The sequence below is a fragment of the Acomys russatus genome, chromosome 12, assembly GCF_903995435.1.
Source record: "Acomys russatus chromosome 12, mAcoRus1.1, whole genome shotgun sequence".
Lineage (NCBI taxonomy): Eukaryota > Metazoa > Chordata > Mammalia > Rodentia > Muridae > Acomys > Acomys russatus.
Window position 1 is genome coordinate 33,024,082 of NC_067148.1, and position 16,428 is coordinate 33,040,509.

Consider the following 16,428-nt stretch of genomic DNA (forward strand, 5'->3'; position numbering starts at 1 on the left):
TCTTACACCACTGGTTCTCGGACTTCCTAAGGCTGCGTCCGATTAATACAGTTCCTCATATTGTGGTGATCTCCAAACATGAAATTATTTCTGTTTCTACTTCAGAACTGTAATTCCGATACTGTTATGAATCATAATGCAAATATTTATTAAGAAAGAGGATTGCCAAAGGGTTGTGGCCCCCAGGCTGAGAACCACTGCCCTAACACCATCTCATCAGCTGCAGTTTTACCCTCTTATATCTTCGGTCCACTTTCACCTAGAGTGGACTGCTGAGCTCCTGATTTTTCTCTATTCAGATTGTGTGCCTATTTCCACCTGAGGAACAGCTCATGTAGCTGTGTCCTTGATAATCAGTGCAGTCTTTAGAAAAACTACATCTATGGTTTGAGTTGAAGAGGGTTGGGCTTCTGTTTTTCATTTAGTAAAACGCAGTGTTTCCACCCAGTGTTTTTAATTCCGGGTGGTACTGTAATCATCACATTGCTTGCAAGGAACCTTAGTATTCACCCTCCACTGTGGTATTGCATAGCCCATAAAATGTCTTTATCATAGGACAATTTTAGGCATTGTGTTTGTCCTTCATTAGTGTTATAATATATTTCACGGAGCTGTACATAAGTCAGTTTATTTCAATTGAAAGTACTTTCTTTTTTTAAATTTTATTTTATTAATTTATTCATATTACATCTCAATGGTTATCCCCTCCCTCGTATCCTCCCATTCCTCCCTCCCTCCCATTTTCCCCTTACTCCCTTGCCCTATGACTGTGACTGAGGGGACTTCCTTCCCCTGTATATGCTCATAGGGTATCAAGTCTCTTCTTGGTAGCCTGCTATCCTTCCTCTGAGTGCTACCAGGTCTCCCCATACAGGGGACGTGGTCAAATATGAGGCACCAGAGTACGTGTGAAAGTCAGACTCCACTCTCCACTCACCTTATTCATAATAGCCAGAACATGAAAACAGCCTAAGTGTCCCTCAGTAGAAGAATGGATAAAGAAACTGTGGTCCATTTACACTATGGAATACTACTCAGCTATTAAAAACAAGGAATTCCCAAAATTTGTGGACAAATGGATTGAGCTAGAAATGATCATAATGAGTGAGTTAACCCAGAAGCAGAAAGACTCAAATGGTATATAGTCACTTATATTTGCATACTAGCCCAAGGGGCATGTCCCATGAAAGCCTTCACTAACCAGCAAACGGGGATAGAGGGGAGGACATCCTATTAGGACTCTAGATGAGAGAAGCATGGAAGAATGGAAAAGTTGAAAGATCCAGAGGATTCTAGATACCTACAAGAAGAACATTATGATAGGCAGATTTCGCCCAGGGGTCCTGCTCAAAGTTAGGCACCAGCCAAGGACAATACAGGCCGTAAACTTCAAACCCCTATCCAGATCTAGCCAATTGAAAGTACTTTAGCAAATTTGGAAACTATGCCTTTGAAGGTCTTCATTTATTTTCCCCATTCATTTATTTCCTCATTTTGACAACTAATATCATGATCACTGATAACACCAGTTTTATGCCTCATGTTTGGAGTATAATCATCATTTTCATAACGATATGTATTTCTTCTTACAAGTGGCCAAGGCAAATTTACTTTATGAAATTAGGTAACAAAGTTGAATTTTTTAAGTGTAGATTAAAAGTAACTTAAAATGAGATTTGTATATTTTGAAATATTCCATATTATAACTTTGTAAGGTATACTAAGAATGTTAATACGCGTGTTAATATGATAATAAATAGATCCTACCCATTGGAATTTTATTCAAGCTTCTTCATATTACTATGAAAGTTTAGTCTTCTCTCTATAAAAAAGATACCCTTCTAAATAAAGTACTTCAGATCAAACTATACATGCATGTAGCACACCATGTCATTAAAGTGAATTTTACTAGAATTTAGTTCACTAAGCACATGTTACAGTAAGATTAATATGGATGCATGCATTCCTAAGCAGATAGGGGATTCTAGAAATCACTTTATCTAGCAGCAAATTTTAAACAATAAAGACCAGCATAATAAAATATTAGGTAGAATCACAAAAAATGCCTGAATAATAAAATCATCACTAGGGTACAGGGATTCTGATTTTCATCCTTTCATGAGCCCTATTTTCCTAAGCATTTTAGCTTTAATATTGTCTGAAATACAAAATATAAAAATACATTGCTTTCTTCCGAACACTGAGTTTGAGGCCAGCCTGGTGTACAAAGCAAGTCTACGACAGCCAAGGCTACACAGAGAAATGTTGTTTCAAAAAACAAACAAACAAACTAACTAACAACAAAAAAATTGCTGTACATTTTTTTCTTAGTCACATTTCCAAATTGAACCTAACCTAACAAAACAAACAAACAAACGAATACTAAAACAAAACCACTGGCTTTTGAATCCTAATCACTAGATATGTGTTTGGCATTTGACAATCTCAATCACCTTACAGAAATAAATAAAATATGACACAGAATATTTTAAAGCAGCATACAGATTGCTCTCAGATTTTCTCTACACCCTGAGGGTTTCTCACGCATTCCTCCTTCCTGCAGTATTTTCTGACTTCTCTTGTGTTTCCCAGGAATCCAGTTAGGGTAGCTTCTGTGGCAAATTAATCTTTTAACTTCATACTGATGGTTTTTTTTTTTCTTCCTGCTTCTTACTCTCCCACCCTGTCTTCTCCCTCCCTTTCTTTTCCCCTAACATTCATACTCTGCCTTCCTTTGTTCTTCCTTCCTCTTTCCAAGTCTTCCTCCATTTCTTCCTTCTGTGAGGTCTTGTTATGTTGCCTAAGCTTGTTTAAACTTCTAAGCTCTAGTCATCTTCTGGCCTCTAATTCCCCAGTATCTGGCCTTAGGAGATACATGCCATCTCAGTGGTTTAAAGGTCTTTTTTCTTTTTCTTTTTTTTTTTTTTTTTTTTTTTTTTTTGCTTGGTTGGTTGGTTTTGGGTTTTTGTTGTTGTTGTTTTATGAAAAATGTGAATAATACGCTGGCAACTTTAGAGTTATAGGGAATGAAATGTGTTTAGCGTGATCTTGATGAGGGTCTTGCTGTGGGTAGCATTAGAATCATTTCCATTTCCTTGGTTAACCTGAGCTTATAAAATGGCTGAGTAAAAACTGATAAAGTCAGTCAAATAATATTATACATTCATAAAAATGAGAAGTGCATTTATAAGTATATATTTATAGAAGAAGGATGTTTTGGCATGTTACACATAAAGAGAAGAAAAAATAGAAAGACTTTTTGAAGGAAAAAAAAGTCAATCAATTCAGTCTAATTTGAATCCAAACACAAGTGGCAAAAGTCAATGTATTTCTGCAACTCTTTTTTATTATTATTAATTATTCACTTTACATCCTGGTCAGAGTGCCCTCCTTCCTCTCCCCCCATCCCACATCCTCCCTGACTCCCCCTTCCTCCCTCCCCTACTCCCCAGAGAATAGGAAATCCCCACACACCCACACCAGCATATGAAGTAGCATCATCGGGGCTAAAAGCATCCCCTTCACCTGTAGCCTAGCTAGGCACCCCACCAGAGGAAAGCAACAAAGAGGCAGGTAGCAAAGTCCATATTAAAGCTAGCCCCCATTTCCCTCACTAGGATACCTACAAGATGACTGAGCTGCCTGCCTACTGGCTACATCTATGCAGGGTACCCAAGTCTATGCATGGTCCCTGGCTGGAGTTCCAGTCTCCACAGGCCTCACTGGGCCCTGGGTTAGTTGGCTCTGTCAATCCTCCCATGGAGCTCCAGTCCCCTCTGAGCCCTCCATCCTTTCCCTCACTCTTCCACAAGACATCCGGAGCTCTACCCAATGTTTGGCTGTGGGTCTCCGTTTGTTCTTCCATCAGTTGCTGGGTGGAGCCACTCCGAGGGCAGCCACGCGAGGCTCCCATATGCAAGCACTACAGAGTATACTCAATAGTGCCAGGGGTGGGCTGTCTCCCCTGGATGGGTCACAAGCTGAGCCGTGCCGAAGCTGGAGATTTCCTCAATCTCCACCCTATCCCTGTCCCTGCCCATCTTGTAGGCAAGGCAAGTCCTGGGTGGAAGTTTCCTTGGGTGGGTTTGTGTTCCCCTCCTGCACTAGGAGTCCTGTCTAGTCAGATGGTGTCCTCTTCAGTCTCCATGACGCCTGCTAAGAGGAGTCTCAGCTACAGACACTACCTATAACGGCCAACAAAAAAAAATGGAAGGAAAAGTGAGTTATAATGAAACATTGAAACTTGAAACCCCAAAGCTTTTCCTATTTGCATACATCCTGGATACTTGAGACAACTACAAAAACATCAGAGCACAGGTGAAAGATCTTTGATGGCAATTGTACATTTAAAAATCACATCTCAATTAAACATTTTTTTCTCCGTTTGTAGAGGATACTTAATAAACTAAATGTCGAGTGTTTAGTTCTCAAATAGTAGTGCTATGTATAGTGCTCAAATAATAGTGTTAATATTTGGATTTCGGGCCCAGTGTTTCGTCATCATTCACTCCGGGTCCGAAGACTGACTGTGCTAACACATTAGTGTCATACAGTGTCATTATGGGATCATTCCCATCCAAATGAAGGGAAGTCTGCAAAACCACAGCTAATTCACTTGGAGATGCAGAATAAGAAGAACAATGATAGATACAGGGATAATCAAAGGCTCAATAACACTTTAAGACCACAAACAGGATCACTCATGAAAGAAGGCAGAACGTCAGGAGCCTGTGAACGGAAGTTAGCAAAGAAGGCACTGGTCTCTCCATTGCTCTTATGACATGAGTTTACTCTGTGTGTGTGTGTGTGTGTGTGTGTGTGTGTGTGTGTGTGTGTGTGTGTAATGGTGAATACTGGGGTAAAGGAGTGAGGAAAGTACAGCCTTTGTTTCAGCAGCATACAAATTAAGAACTTCATTTGTCATCATAACCCTATAACGGCCAAAGTATTTTATCCAAAACTAGTAATTATCTGAAGCTCATAAGCCTACTAAACTCTCATAAAATTTCATTATACACTATTTGTAACTTTTTGGTAGAGTTTAAGTGCCCTCTCTTGGGTCATTTTCACCTTTTATTCTAAAGTTCTCCTCAGTTACCTACTTTACAACCTTTGTGTTAATGAAGCATAAAAAAGGTTTGGTTTATAACTCTGATTTTAAACAAGACCACTTATAAAAGTGTTGATCTGAAATGAAGTAATATCTTACTGTTCCAGTATTAACAATGTGGAGAAATGGGTAGTTCCTGTGCAGATAATAACCTACCCATGCTCTATATTTTGGAGCTAAACTTAACTCTTTTGTCTTTGAAGAAAGCATAATGGCATATAGGTATGAAAATGCCTAAGTAAACTCAAAAGATTAAGTCCAAATTTTAAAAATTAATGTAATAGATATCTAGATTTAGTGTTAATTTAACCAACAGAATATAAAACTTGCCCTTTGGACTTCCACTGCTTATTAAGACTTTATGTGTTCAAATAGAAAAAATTGTTTTAAAATTTATCATATAATTAATTTATAATTGCACTATTTGTGTTGATATTGGATTCAAAAGATGACTCAGGTTACAATGGCAAAAGACTATAACTAAATTGGACATAAAAATTAATTAATTACCAACTTTATTAATGACACTAAATTACCTTACCCAACATTTCATTTTGTATTTTAGTGAAAACAATATAATTTAACATAGTAGATGGCTGGCTCCCAATTACCAAAGCGAAATATTTATATTAGACTTGAAATGGAATAATTATGTTTTTAAAACATATACAAATAGACATAAAAAATGGTCTCATCTAGAGGAAATTCAACTCTTGTGAGCTCTATCTCCGAACACTATTCCACTTTAGATCATAGCTTCACTAGCAGTCGCTGGGAAGACACATATATCCAGTCTACAGCAAAGCACAAATAGCTTTAGAGCTGGAAACTATAAGAGAAAGGAATGTAATTTTAAGTGTGTGTGTGTGTGTGTGTGTGTGTGTGTGTGTGTGTGTGTGTGTGTGTGGTAGAGGATGACTTTGTGATTCCTCACGTGTAAATGTCAGAGGTCAACTTTATGGAATTTTTTTTCTCTCCTTCCATTTTTACACTGGTCTATGAGATGAAGCTCAGCTCTCCAGGCTTTGTGATTTAAATACCTTTACCCCCTGAGTGATCTTACTGGACCATGGAATGTAATATTTTCTGAGGAAGCAAAGAAACTGAAATGGCAAAATACCTTCAGTTTAATAAGTAGAGCAGAGAGAGATCAGAAAAAGAAAGAAAAAAATTATTTCTGTTTTCCATATTATTGTATTTTCTCACTCCAGTTATCTAAATGCTCTTATTTAAATATATTCACTACATAAGCAAAAAAAAATGTAATGATATAAAAAGGGACGGTCATAATCATGGTAGATTACAGTAATAGGTTTTTAGACTATGGACATTAAACTAATCTATTTATGTTATGCCAGATAGAAATATTTCAAAAAAGAATTTAGACTGAATGGAATGTTGTGATATTAGATCAATAATCTAAGAAAATAAAATCTAGCATTAAAATATATTTCTAATTCTCTAAGGCAGGTAGATACTTTAGCGGGAGAAAAGTTCTCAAAGCAAGTTTTGAAGTTTAACCAAAAATAACTTTAGTAGTCTTGGGATTTGAAGAACAAGGTTGGAGCACATTAATGTAGCTTGACAATTAAAAAACACAATGGTTTAGAAATTAAAACTCAACTGTTTTATATAGAGGCAAACAGATATAGACTTACTCAAAGAGGTAAAAGTGATTCTGCTGTGTCACCAAAAGAGATTATTTTCTATTTTCGGAAAGTGCTAGAATATCTCTCAGAGGAGAGCGCCTTCCAGAAAGAAACAATTGTTGTTGAATCCAATCAAGGGCAAGGAGAACCATCTGGATGCTGTATATCTTTCCTTTTAATGGAAAGCTTCCTCCTTAAGGCAAAGGAAACTGCATCTGTGGCTCCTGGCACATTAGAGAACTGAACTCAAGAATTTACTCTGCCAACAGTCCTCCCAGCAGATGTTGCTCCCTTTGTTAAGTTGATGCCTTGCTTGCTTACACCTCCTCATGCAGTTGATATTTCCACAGGGAATTTCGAGAGTTTGAAAATGGTTCCATCTGTGTTGAATGCGACTCTCAGTGCGAGAAGATGGAAGACGGTCTCCTCACGTGCCATGGACCGGTAAGACAGAGGATGAATGTGGGTGTAATGGCTTATTTAGTATCATGTATATATATTTTATGTCATTGCTTTGGATCCATCTATCCATTCAATTGGTTTTTATAGGACAGTGAGGGTAAATATGTTTAATATTTGAATCTATATATGTACAGTTTAACAGGAGAGATAGAATATTAGGATATTCACCATCATATAAATATTTGTTCTCCAAATACTGAATTTGAATAATAAGAACAGGGGTATAGAGTTGTCTTGGGACATAACACTCTATGGAAAGAAAGAAAGATATACAAGTAATCAACTTAAATGATAATAATTGAAGGAATAAAAATCTGTAGAGGCTTAAAAAACAGAGATGGATGTGAAAATAAAATATATAAATATAGATTTTCATATTGTTTTGGTGAAAATTATAACTCTCTTAGTTAATGACTATGATGACAGAATAGAGGACCCTAATAAGGGGGAAAGATGAGCTTCATAAACTAAGAAAAAGCACTATAATCAATGTCGTATTAGAGAGAAATTATAGGTAGTAGAACTCCACTATGAAAGCCTTAAAGGCTGAGGAGCCTTTCCCACAATTCAAAGTTATATAAAGGAGAAAATAGTTCTAATTCTGAGAGTACTCCCTGCCCCCCGACTCCTCACCCCCACCACATGCATACACTGGTTTCCATCAACTAGCTTTCTGGAAACAGTGAGATCAGTAGATATTTGTCATTAAAATTGATACATTCATCCATCTTTAGACAAATATTTAGTTCTTCTGTTTCTGAGTCATCTCTTAGTAGGTAATTTTGGGATCAACATTTGGGTGCAAGCAAGAATTAAATCTAGCTTCAATAAAATGTATATAAACTCTAAATAGTATACATTTTCTATGCGTATGCTTATTCAACATTTAACTAGCATAGAAAAAAATAATAATAGTGTAACCCTCCACACTTTTATAAGGCCCCAAGGAGCCACTCTCACACTTTCTCTAAAGAACGTGGAAAACTCAGTCTTTCCGAGGACTGACACAAGATCAGTAAGCAGAGGAAAAGGCAAGCCTCTGAGAATGAAAATGCACTTGTGTGGCATGAACAACTAGAGTCTATAGGAAGGGATTAGTGTTCTTTGAACTCTTAGAAAGTATGTCCAAGGACATCTGTAGTTACTTTGTTTCTCCAGTGTGAATTGTCATGATAATAGAGTTGACCTGCTGCAGGAGACATGCAAATTCTTTTTTTTTTTTTTTTTTAAGTTCCTTTATAGAGACTGTTGGGTGACTGTTCAAGCAGTAGACTGTCTCAGTCATGTTTTCGTTTTAGAGGCTGCTAACCTGAACTCCAGGTTCACTCAAGTACTTAAGTTTTATCCCTTCTCACGTCTCCGATGGGTTTGAAGACCAGATAGTTTAGTTTGTCCATTAAGCTTAATAGATTAGGAGTTAAGATGTTTTTAGATCAAGATAGATGTTTTACGTCAATAAAGATGAGATATGATAGATATTAATCTCCATTCAGAAATTTAGACCCAACAAGATAAGAAAGAAGTTTACTTCAAATTTGCAAAATACAAATGACCAAATCACTATCAATGTAACATTTATATAATTCTTGATTGTCTCAGGCTTCTTCCTGCTGTATGTAGTTTATTTTACTCATGTGTAATAATATAAATGTATATGTTACAAAGAAACATAAAAAAAAGGTCCATCACAAGAGAAAAGAAGTGTCCCCGTAGGTGGGTGAAGCAAGTTATGGTGTCTACCTGAGCACCTTAAGGCTTTTGTATTTAGGTGACTGGCAGTAAGTCATCAAGTGAAAACAAAGTTTCTTTTACAGTTTAAAAAGTTGAAAATAAATGATTAAAATAAAACAAAATAAAAATCAGTATTGAGCCATTGTTTAATGTTTGCTTTGCATCAAGCTCCATTGCTGTTTATTTTATATATTAACACTCATTCAAAAATATTTTCAAAAAATTATGAATTTATTCTTATTAGTCTTTTCTTAGTTGCATTCCGTATCCTAGAATGATTGTTTTTCATATTTCAAACTTTCTTCCAGTTCTAAAATTTCAAAAAAAAACCAAAATGTTACTAAAAACTAATATTTTCAGTATACTTAATCTTATCAGTAGGAAAATGATTTGCTTAGAGGAAGTCTAAGTATAATATTCACTACACCATATTTTCCTAGAATAATTTCACAGGCCATATCTGTTTTAAAATGTTTGGTGTTTGGGGGCTGGAGAGTTAAGAGCACTGACTGTTCTTCCAGAGTATCTGAGTTCAATCCCCAGCACCCACATGGCAGCTCACAATTGTCTGCCCAGAGGATCTGGCACCTTCATATAGCTTACATGCAGGCAAAACACCAAGAAACATTCAAAGACAAGTTAAAAGTTTCATGAAAATGGTTCAACATACACCCTTCATTTGTCTAATGGTTTTCAAATGTCAAATTTTCCCAACGATCATGTTATTTACTAATCAAAAAGTCATGGTCAGGACTTTACAGACTTCAAGCTTATTTCTGAGGACTATGTGCTATGTCATTCCCCATATATTTTCTCCTCTTGTCTTCTATATATTTCCCCTTCTGCTAATGAAGAAAGAAATGGCTAAGTGAGTTGCTCACTCTCATGAACAGAACAACAGCCGACTATGCATGTTGAGGGTTTAGAGAGCATGCTCGTCTATCCCTAACCCTTCTGCTCATCTGCCTTCCTCATGCATAAGACTCAGCATCCCACCCCAAGTAATTAACACCCTGGACTTTTTCCATGAGTATTTGAGATGAAAATAGACATAATAAATATAATTTGCTCCATCATGGTAGCATGTGTGGGGCCAGATGATTAAGATCATTCTGCTGCATCAAAATAGAGACTTGATGTGTCAAGAGGATAAGGAAGGCAGTAAGTCAAAAGACTAGAAAGTTAGAGGGGCAAAGAAGAGAAGCAAGGAAGAGGAGGAAAGTAAGAAGGGAAGAAAGAAATAGGGCGTGTTGTGCATGTCTGTGTGTGTCTTACATTGTTGGTTTGTCACTGATTCCTTAGCAGTAAAAATTAGTAACTGCTAAGGTTTACCAAATATTGTAAAAACTGAGAAATAATATGACATTTCTCATTTATGATTATCTATTTCATAAACTAGTGAGACAGGAAGCCTCAATTCATTTGTGGAAGTTATGATTCCTAGTTTCTCGTTCCTATCATTTCAGGTTTTTCTTCAAAGCAGCAGCATCTTCAGTGCTATATTAGTGATAGGCTTGCTAAGAATATGGCAGCTGTGTGTTAAATGGCACGGTGTTATTTTATACAATTATGACATAAAGTCTTGCTATCTTCAAAAGAGGGTACTTGATGTAAAGGAAGGTCTTTGCTTTAAAGTGTTTGTCTGCTTGCTCTTGGTCATGTTTGATTAATTTACATATTATATGTGTAACTATAACTAATCCATTTCCCCCTAATTTCATGTACCTGAGTAGACCCAATGAGAGAGGTAAGGTATGATCTGTGGAAAGGGAAATAAGTAAAAGGATTTAAACAAAGTTGCAAGAGACCAGTGTATAGGCTGAAAGAGGCAGCAAAGTAAGTGCATAGGGAGACTGACGTGTTATGTAGTTTTACAAAATGTAAAGTAGCTGTCAGTATGGCTCATCAAAGTATTTTCTCACAGAAAAAAAAATTTAAATATTTTTATGTAGAGTACAATGAACTGTCTCCCTGTTATGACCCATAAGTTTGGAGTTCATAGCATCTCCACTTCTACATGAAGCATTTGATAGTGGCAGCAAGGAGCGAGCAGACTGGGGAGATCAGCCTTCCCCATTGACATTACGGTTTCCACTTCCATTTCATTATTCAAAGTAAGTTTTATTTCACCTGCACTGGAAAGGGAATGGCAGTCTTCCCACAGGGATGAAAGAACATCGCTGTATAATGGTGAATAGTAGCTTTGTTTTCTACAGAAGCTACCTGGGAAAAATCAACTGCCATTGAGAAAAACTAATGTAACTTGCACATCAGGATTTAGTCTGTCCCTTTGTTGCCTGTCTAGATTATTGAGGCCAGAGGCAGTTTAGAACCAGGTAGAAGGAATAATGATCCTTTATCTCAGAATCTTTGTCACTCACTGCACCTGGCCTCTCAGAAGCCTTGGGAATACAACAATATGAGAGATCATGTTAGATGATTGTCTTTTTATTTTGAAAATAAAACAGAGTCGGTGTTCTTCAACCACTTAGAGATTTGTTAGAATGCCTTGTAACTATGTCAGCTGAGGATACTCTGTTTTGTATCATGGTGAAACAAATAGTCACAAAATAAGTGGTTGTGTTAAAGTAAAATAACTATCAACTTATTTTAGTTTGTGACATTTTTATGTCTTGTAATTTTTGCCTGAATATCATTTTACATTACAAGAATTTAATAGAAAAATAATGCCAAATTCAGACTCTGTCTAATTTACTTATTTTAAGCTTTATTCTGTGTTCTGCCAGAAGCACGTCTCTTGTCTTGTAGAATAAGTCATGCCACTGGGCATACTTGCACAGTAAATGAGTCCATGTAATAGATAGTATTACGTGCCTAAGTACTCGTGAGCAGGTGTTAAAATTGGAAGCATGTGAAGTATTCTTATTTGGGAGAAAATGAGAAGTTAACATTAGCAACTCTTTAGGTAGATGGGGATTAGGTTTCATAGGGTAATTTAAATTCTCTATTTTATTTTCTTTTAGCTTGGAGTTTCACATCAAAATAATGGAGTCAATAGCTACTTCACCTAAGCTCACTGGCATCTTTAAGATTACTTTTTCTTCTTTACCTCACTGTTTTTCATTAGATACTTTAATCTTTAAATTTTAAGTTATATTATCTTGATTTGTGTTGCCTTATATTACTGACTTATAATGTCTAGGTGGTTTGTGGTTATCATTTTTACATAGTTAAGCTCACCACCATGAAAAGAACTAACTATACAGTCATCCCCTAAATAACAGTACAACGCTATGTGCTTCCATTAGGCTCTAACGTCACAATATTTGCAGATATAAACTTGGTATAATTGTGCCCTTTAATATTTACGATATCCTAATATGTAAGCTGTTTTCAAAGTGTACCCTAATAATTGTCCAGGCTTCCAGACACAGGCAGATAAGAGGGTGAATATATCAGGGAGAAACAAGTCCTAATCATTTGGACAAAGAACTATTATTGTCACAGAACACTAACCCAAAGGAGGGCTTAGCATGGAGGGATGAATGCATCAAGTAGAACATATTCAAATTTTGGACCTTTTTTAAAGAAAAATAGCATTTTAATAAAAATGTTCTCAACTTTCTTCAATCTCAAAATATACTACTTAGATCTAGCATACTTATGGCCAGGTTAGGAACATTCTTAGATGTTAAAATTAGTATTAAAATGTTAATCTTATGATTGGCATGACGATACATGCCTATAAGCCAGCCATCTGCAGGCTGATGAATGAGAATACGGATTTGAGACTACTGTGGGCTTAAAAATACTGTCTTAAAAATACAGATACATATTACTTTTATGATTGTTTTCATATCATTGTTGCTTATCAACTTTCAACTTACAAAACCGTTATGTAGATTATTAGTGAAAGTATATAAAGTGGATTCACTATATTTTAATAAATAATGCTCATGTTACCTTCATTACTCTCTAAGTTTCTTTGTACAGTCTTTTAACTTTAAACTACTTGTATAATTTTTAATATTTGCTTATCATAATGTACATTATATGCCTCTAAAGTTTGCCCTATTGTTTGCAACAATCCATATAAATGTATATCACATCCTTTTAAGCATCAGCATAAGATGCCTTGAGACAAATAATAACCAAGGAATTTGTATAGGATGCTTAGTACCTGGAAGTTCAATCATAGTGCTTTTTAAAGTTTATTTCTAAATAGTCAATAAGAAATCTTCCATGCCATGAAAAACAGTGTACTCTAATTTCCATTGTGTATTATTTCTCATTAAGTCTTTTGTGGATTTATGTGTTCCCAGTAATGGTGATAAAACATACCTATGGAAAATGTATTATTTACATATACTGTTACTTTGTAATACCATTGAGATTGAACCACAAGAAGAAAATGTTGATAATGTTTTGAAAAAAAAAATCATTGGGATATACTAGTGATCAAATTAAGTCACATTAGTGAGATGACGCGGAGAATAGTAGGTAAGCAGACAACTGCTGATTTAAAAAGGGTTGTTTCCAGAATACAGCACAGCAAAGCAAATCTTCATGGTTATATTCGTGCTGTTTGTACCTCAATGGCCACAGCCAGGTCAGTACTGATGGATGTGCTCTCCCTAGAGGAAGGTTTACTTGTCATTCACATATGTCTAAGAAACTAAACGACATGAATGCATTTCATAGTGAATTGAACTCAGTTTCCTCTCTCCATATTTGTTTTTCCTTTTCATATCTCAGGGCCCTGACAACTGTACAAAGTGTTCTCATTTTAAGGATGGTCCAAACTGTGTGGAGAAATGTCCAGATGGCCTACAGGGAGCGAACAGTTTCATTTTTAAGTTCGCAGATCAGGATCGGGAGTGTCACCCATGCCATCCGAACTGTACCCAAGGGTAAGCATCCTTGCTGGTCAAGGACTAAATCATGTACTTGTTTTCAGTTGAAATGGTTAACATGTTTTATTATTCATCACTCCTGATGCTGTCTACTTGCATGAAAATAGTCTCGGAAAACGCTATTTATCTTTATCTATTACATGTTGGTTTTAAAATAAATTCTTTCTAGGTGAACTTCGGAAATATCTCCACTAAAGATTTACTTATAACCACCCTACCATCACCTTTCTTAAGCTAGAGTACGTGTGACACAGTCTGGAAATTGTTCACTTTTTACAATAGATTCAATGTACTAGAAGAGACAATATAGTGCTTGTATCATGACAATTTTTATTAAATATATACTAGGTTTCTATTTCTTTACTGTCAAAACCTAAAATAAGGATGTCTCATTAAAAATTACTGCTTGATACCCTATGAGTATATATAGTGGGAGGTAATCCCCCTCAGGAACAGTCATAGGGGAGGGGAATAATGGGAAAATGGGGTGGGGGAAGGAAGAATGGGAGGATACAAGGGATGAGATAAACATTGAGATGTAACAAGAATAAATTAATAAAAAATTTTTTAAAAAAGAGAAAGAAATAATCAAAAAAATTACTGCTTTGGAGGTTGGAGAGATGGCTCGAGTTTAAGAGCATGGATTGGATGCTCTTCCAGAGGACCTGAGTTCAATTCCCAGAACCCACATAGTGGCTTATACCCATCAATTAGATCTGGTGCCCTTTTCTTGTGTGCAGACACACAGGCAGGCAGAACATGGTATAAATAAAAAATAAATAAATAAATATTAAAATAATTACTTTTTTAGATTAATTCATCAACAAAATCATCCCAATGAAATGATTCAATCATGAAAAAAAGGAAAAGAGGACAAATTGCTCATATGTGTGACAGTTGGGTAAACACAAATTAATGGGACTGGTTTTTTTCACTGTTCTGGTCATTGATGGAGACATTAGAGAAAGAACAGTGTACACTAAAGAAAATAATGCCACCTCAAGCAAAATTCCAAGCTATTTCTTAAAACAAATGTGTCTTATTTCAGTAATAATTTCCCCTTGTTTGATCAAAAAGTTAAATAGTATTAGAATTGGCTAGGTGTGGTGGCGCACACCTTTAATCCCAGCACACAGGAGGCAGAGGCAGCTGGATCTCAGTGAGTTAGAGCCTGGTCTACAAAGTGAGTCCAGGACCTCCAAGGCTACACAGAGAAACCCTGTCTCAAAAAACAAAACAAACAAACAAAAAATATAGAGACTTGAGAACAGTTAAACTAATCATTTTATCTTCTGCTCATATAACCTCAGCTCTATGTGTATGAACACACGTTTTGAGCGCCATCTTTAACACTTTATATCTGGCAGGAAAGCAGAGGTTCTGTAGAGAGATTGTCCAGCCAGATTAAGGCCTCGCTGTTAGAAGATATTGAAAAAGTGAAGTGAGCAGCATGATTTTCTGCCAAGAAAACATCAATTTTTGGATGCTGCTATAATTTCCTACAGGTCACGAAAACAGCTAAGTCACTGTGACTTATCAGGTCCTCAGAAGATAAAGCAATATTCTGCCATAGAAATTCATATGCAGTATAGAAGAGATGACTGCCAACTTCTTATTTTCTGCATAGCACCGAGGTGGTTACCTACACATTTTTCTTCAAGGTAAACAGAAGTAATGGACCATTTGCCTCATCACTTTTGGTACACTTCAGTTGAGAGTATTTTATGAAAAAAAAAAAAAAAAAAAAAAAACCTGGTCCTGCTGGAGCAGAAGAGTCAGTGAGAGAAAGCGAAACCTCTGCCTGTGAAAATCGTCCACAAGAGGGTTTTAGTGTTTTGCAACTAAAATTAAACCAGTAAATTATTCAATATAATGTCGATGTCAACAGCTGTTGCCATTCAAAATGAGACCTTTTGCTGTTTTGGCAAATCTAATTACAGTGAAGCCATTAGGGAAATGAAAGTGAGAACACAGAGCCTAGTCTGGATGTGTGGCTGGAGTGTCTTCTTCGTCAGCCTTTTAAATCATGATTGTATAAAAAGGAAAGCATGTATAGTAGAGGGAGGTAGAAGTGTGGGCCAATTTAAATGGCCCAAACAAAACTGGAATCCTATACAAAAGGGAGGCTGATTTTTAATAGGGAACAATTGTCACTAGCTCACTTGGACACTCCAAAAAAAGGCAGAAAGATGCCCTTGGGAGCTACTGGGTGTACAATTGTGAGACAGAACAGGAAAGTTTTATCCATGGCATTCTCCAGGGTAATGTGTTTCCAGTGGGTGACTTAGTCCTGCGGTCTCGTCATTGACTTCTTTGAGCGTCTCCTTCACCATAAGCTCCAGATTCACATCCACTGACTTCATAAATATCCTCTGATTCCAGCTCATGTGGAGAATTCAGGAATTCTTACATTGTATGACCTAGATCACAGAATACCCACTGGGCATTGGCATCTTGTACTGAAAGAATGAGGTGAGCTTGGCAGCTCATCCCTTCTGTTCAAATTGAGTGTGAGCTTATAGAATTATGATCCATTGAAAGATCGTAGGACACATGGAATGATGGGATGAGTGACCCATTTGATTCCTCAGTTCCTCTTAAC

At 36.4% G+C, this 16,428-nt stretch overlaps 1 protein-coding gene across 1 annotated transcript in view; it reads left to right on the plus strand.

The window, feature by feature from the left end:
• The window catches only part of Erbb4 (erb-b2 receptor tyrosine kinase 4), a 1,024,038-nt gene that overhangs the window by 755,054 nt on the left and 252,556 nt on the right, over nt 1-16,428 (plus strand). The window contains exons 14-15 of the mRNA XM_051154155.1: nt 7,110-7,203; nt 13,669-13,823. Of these exons, the coding sequence (XP_051010112.1) occupies nt 7,110-7,203; nt 13,669-13,823 (249 nt within the window). The remainder of the gene's footprint in view (nt 1-7,109; nt 7,204-13,668; nt 13,824-16,428) is intronic.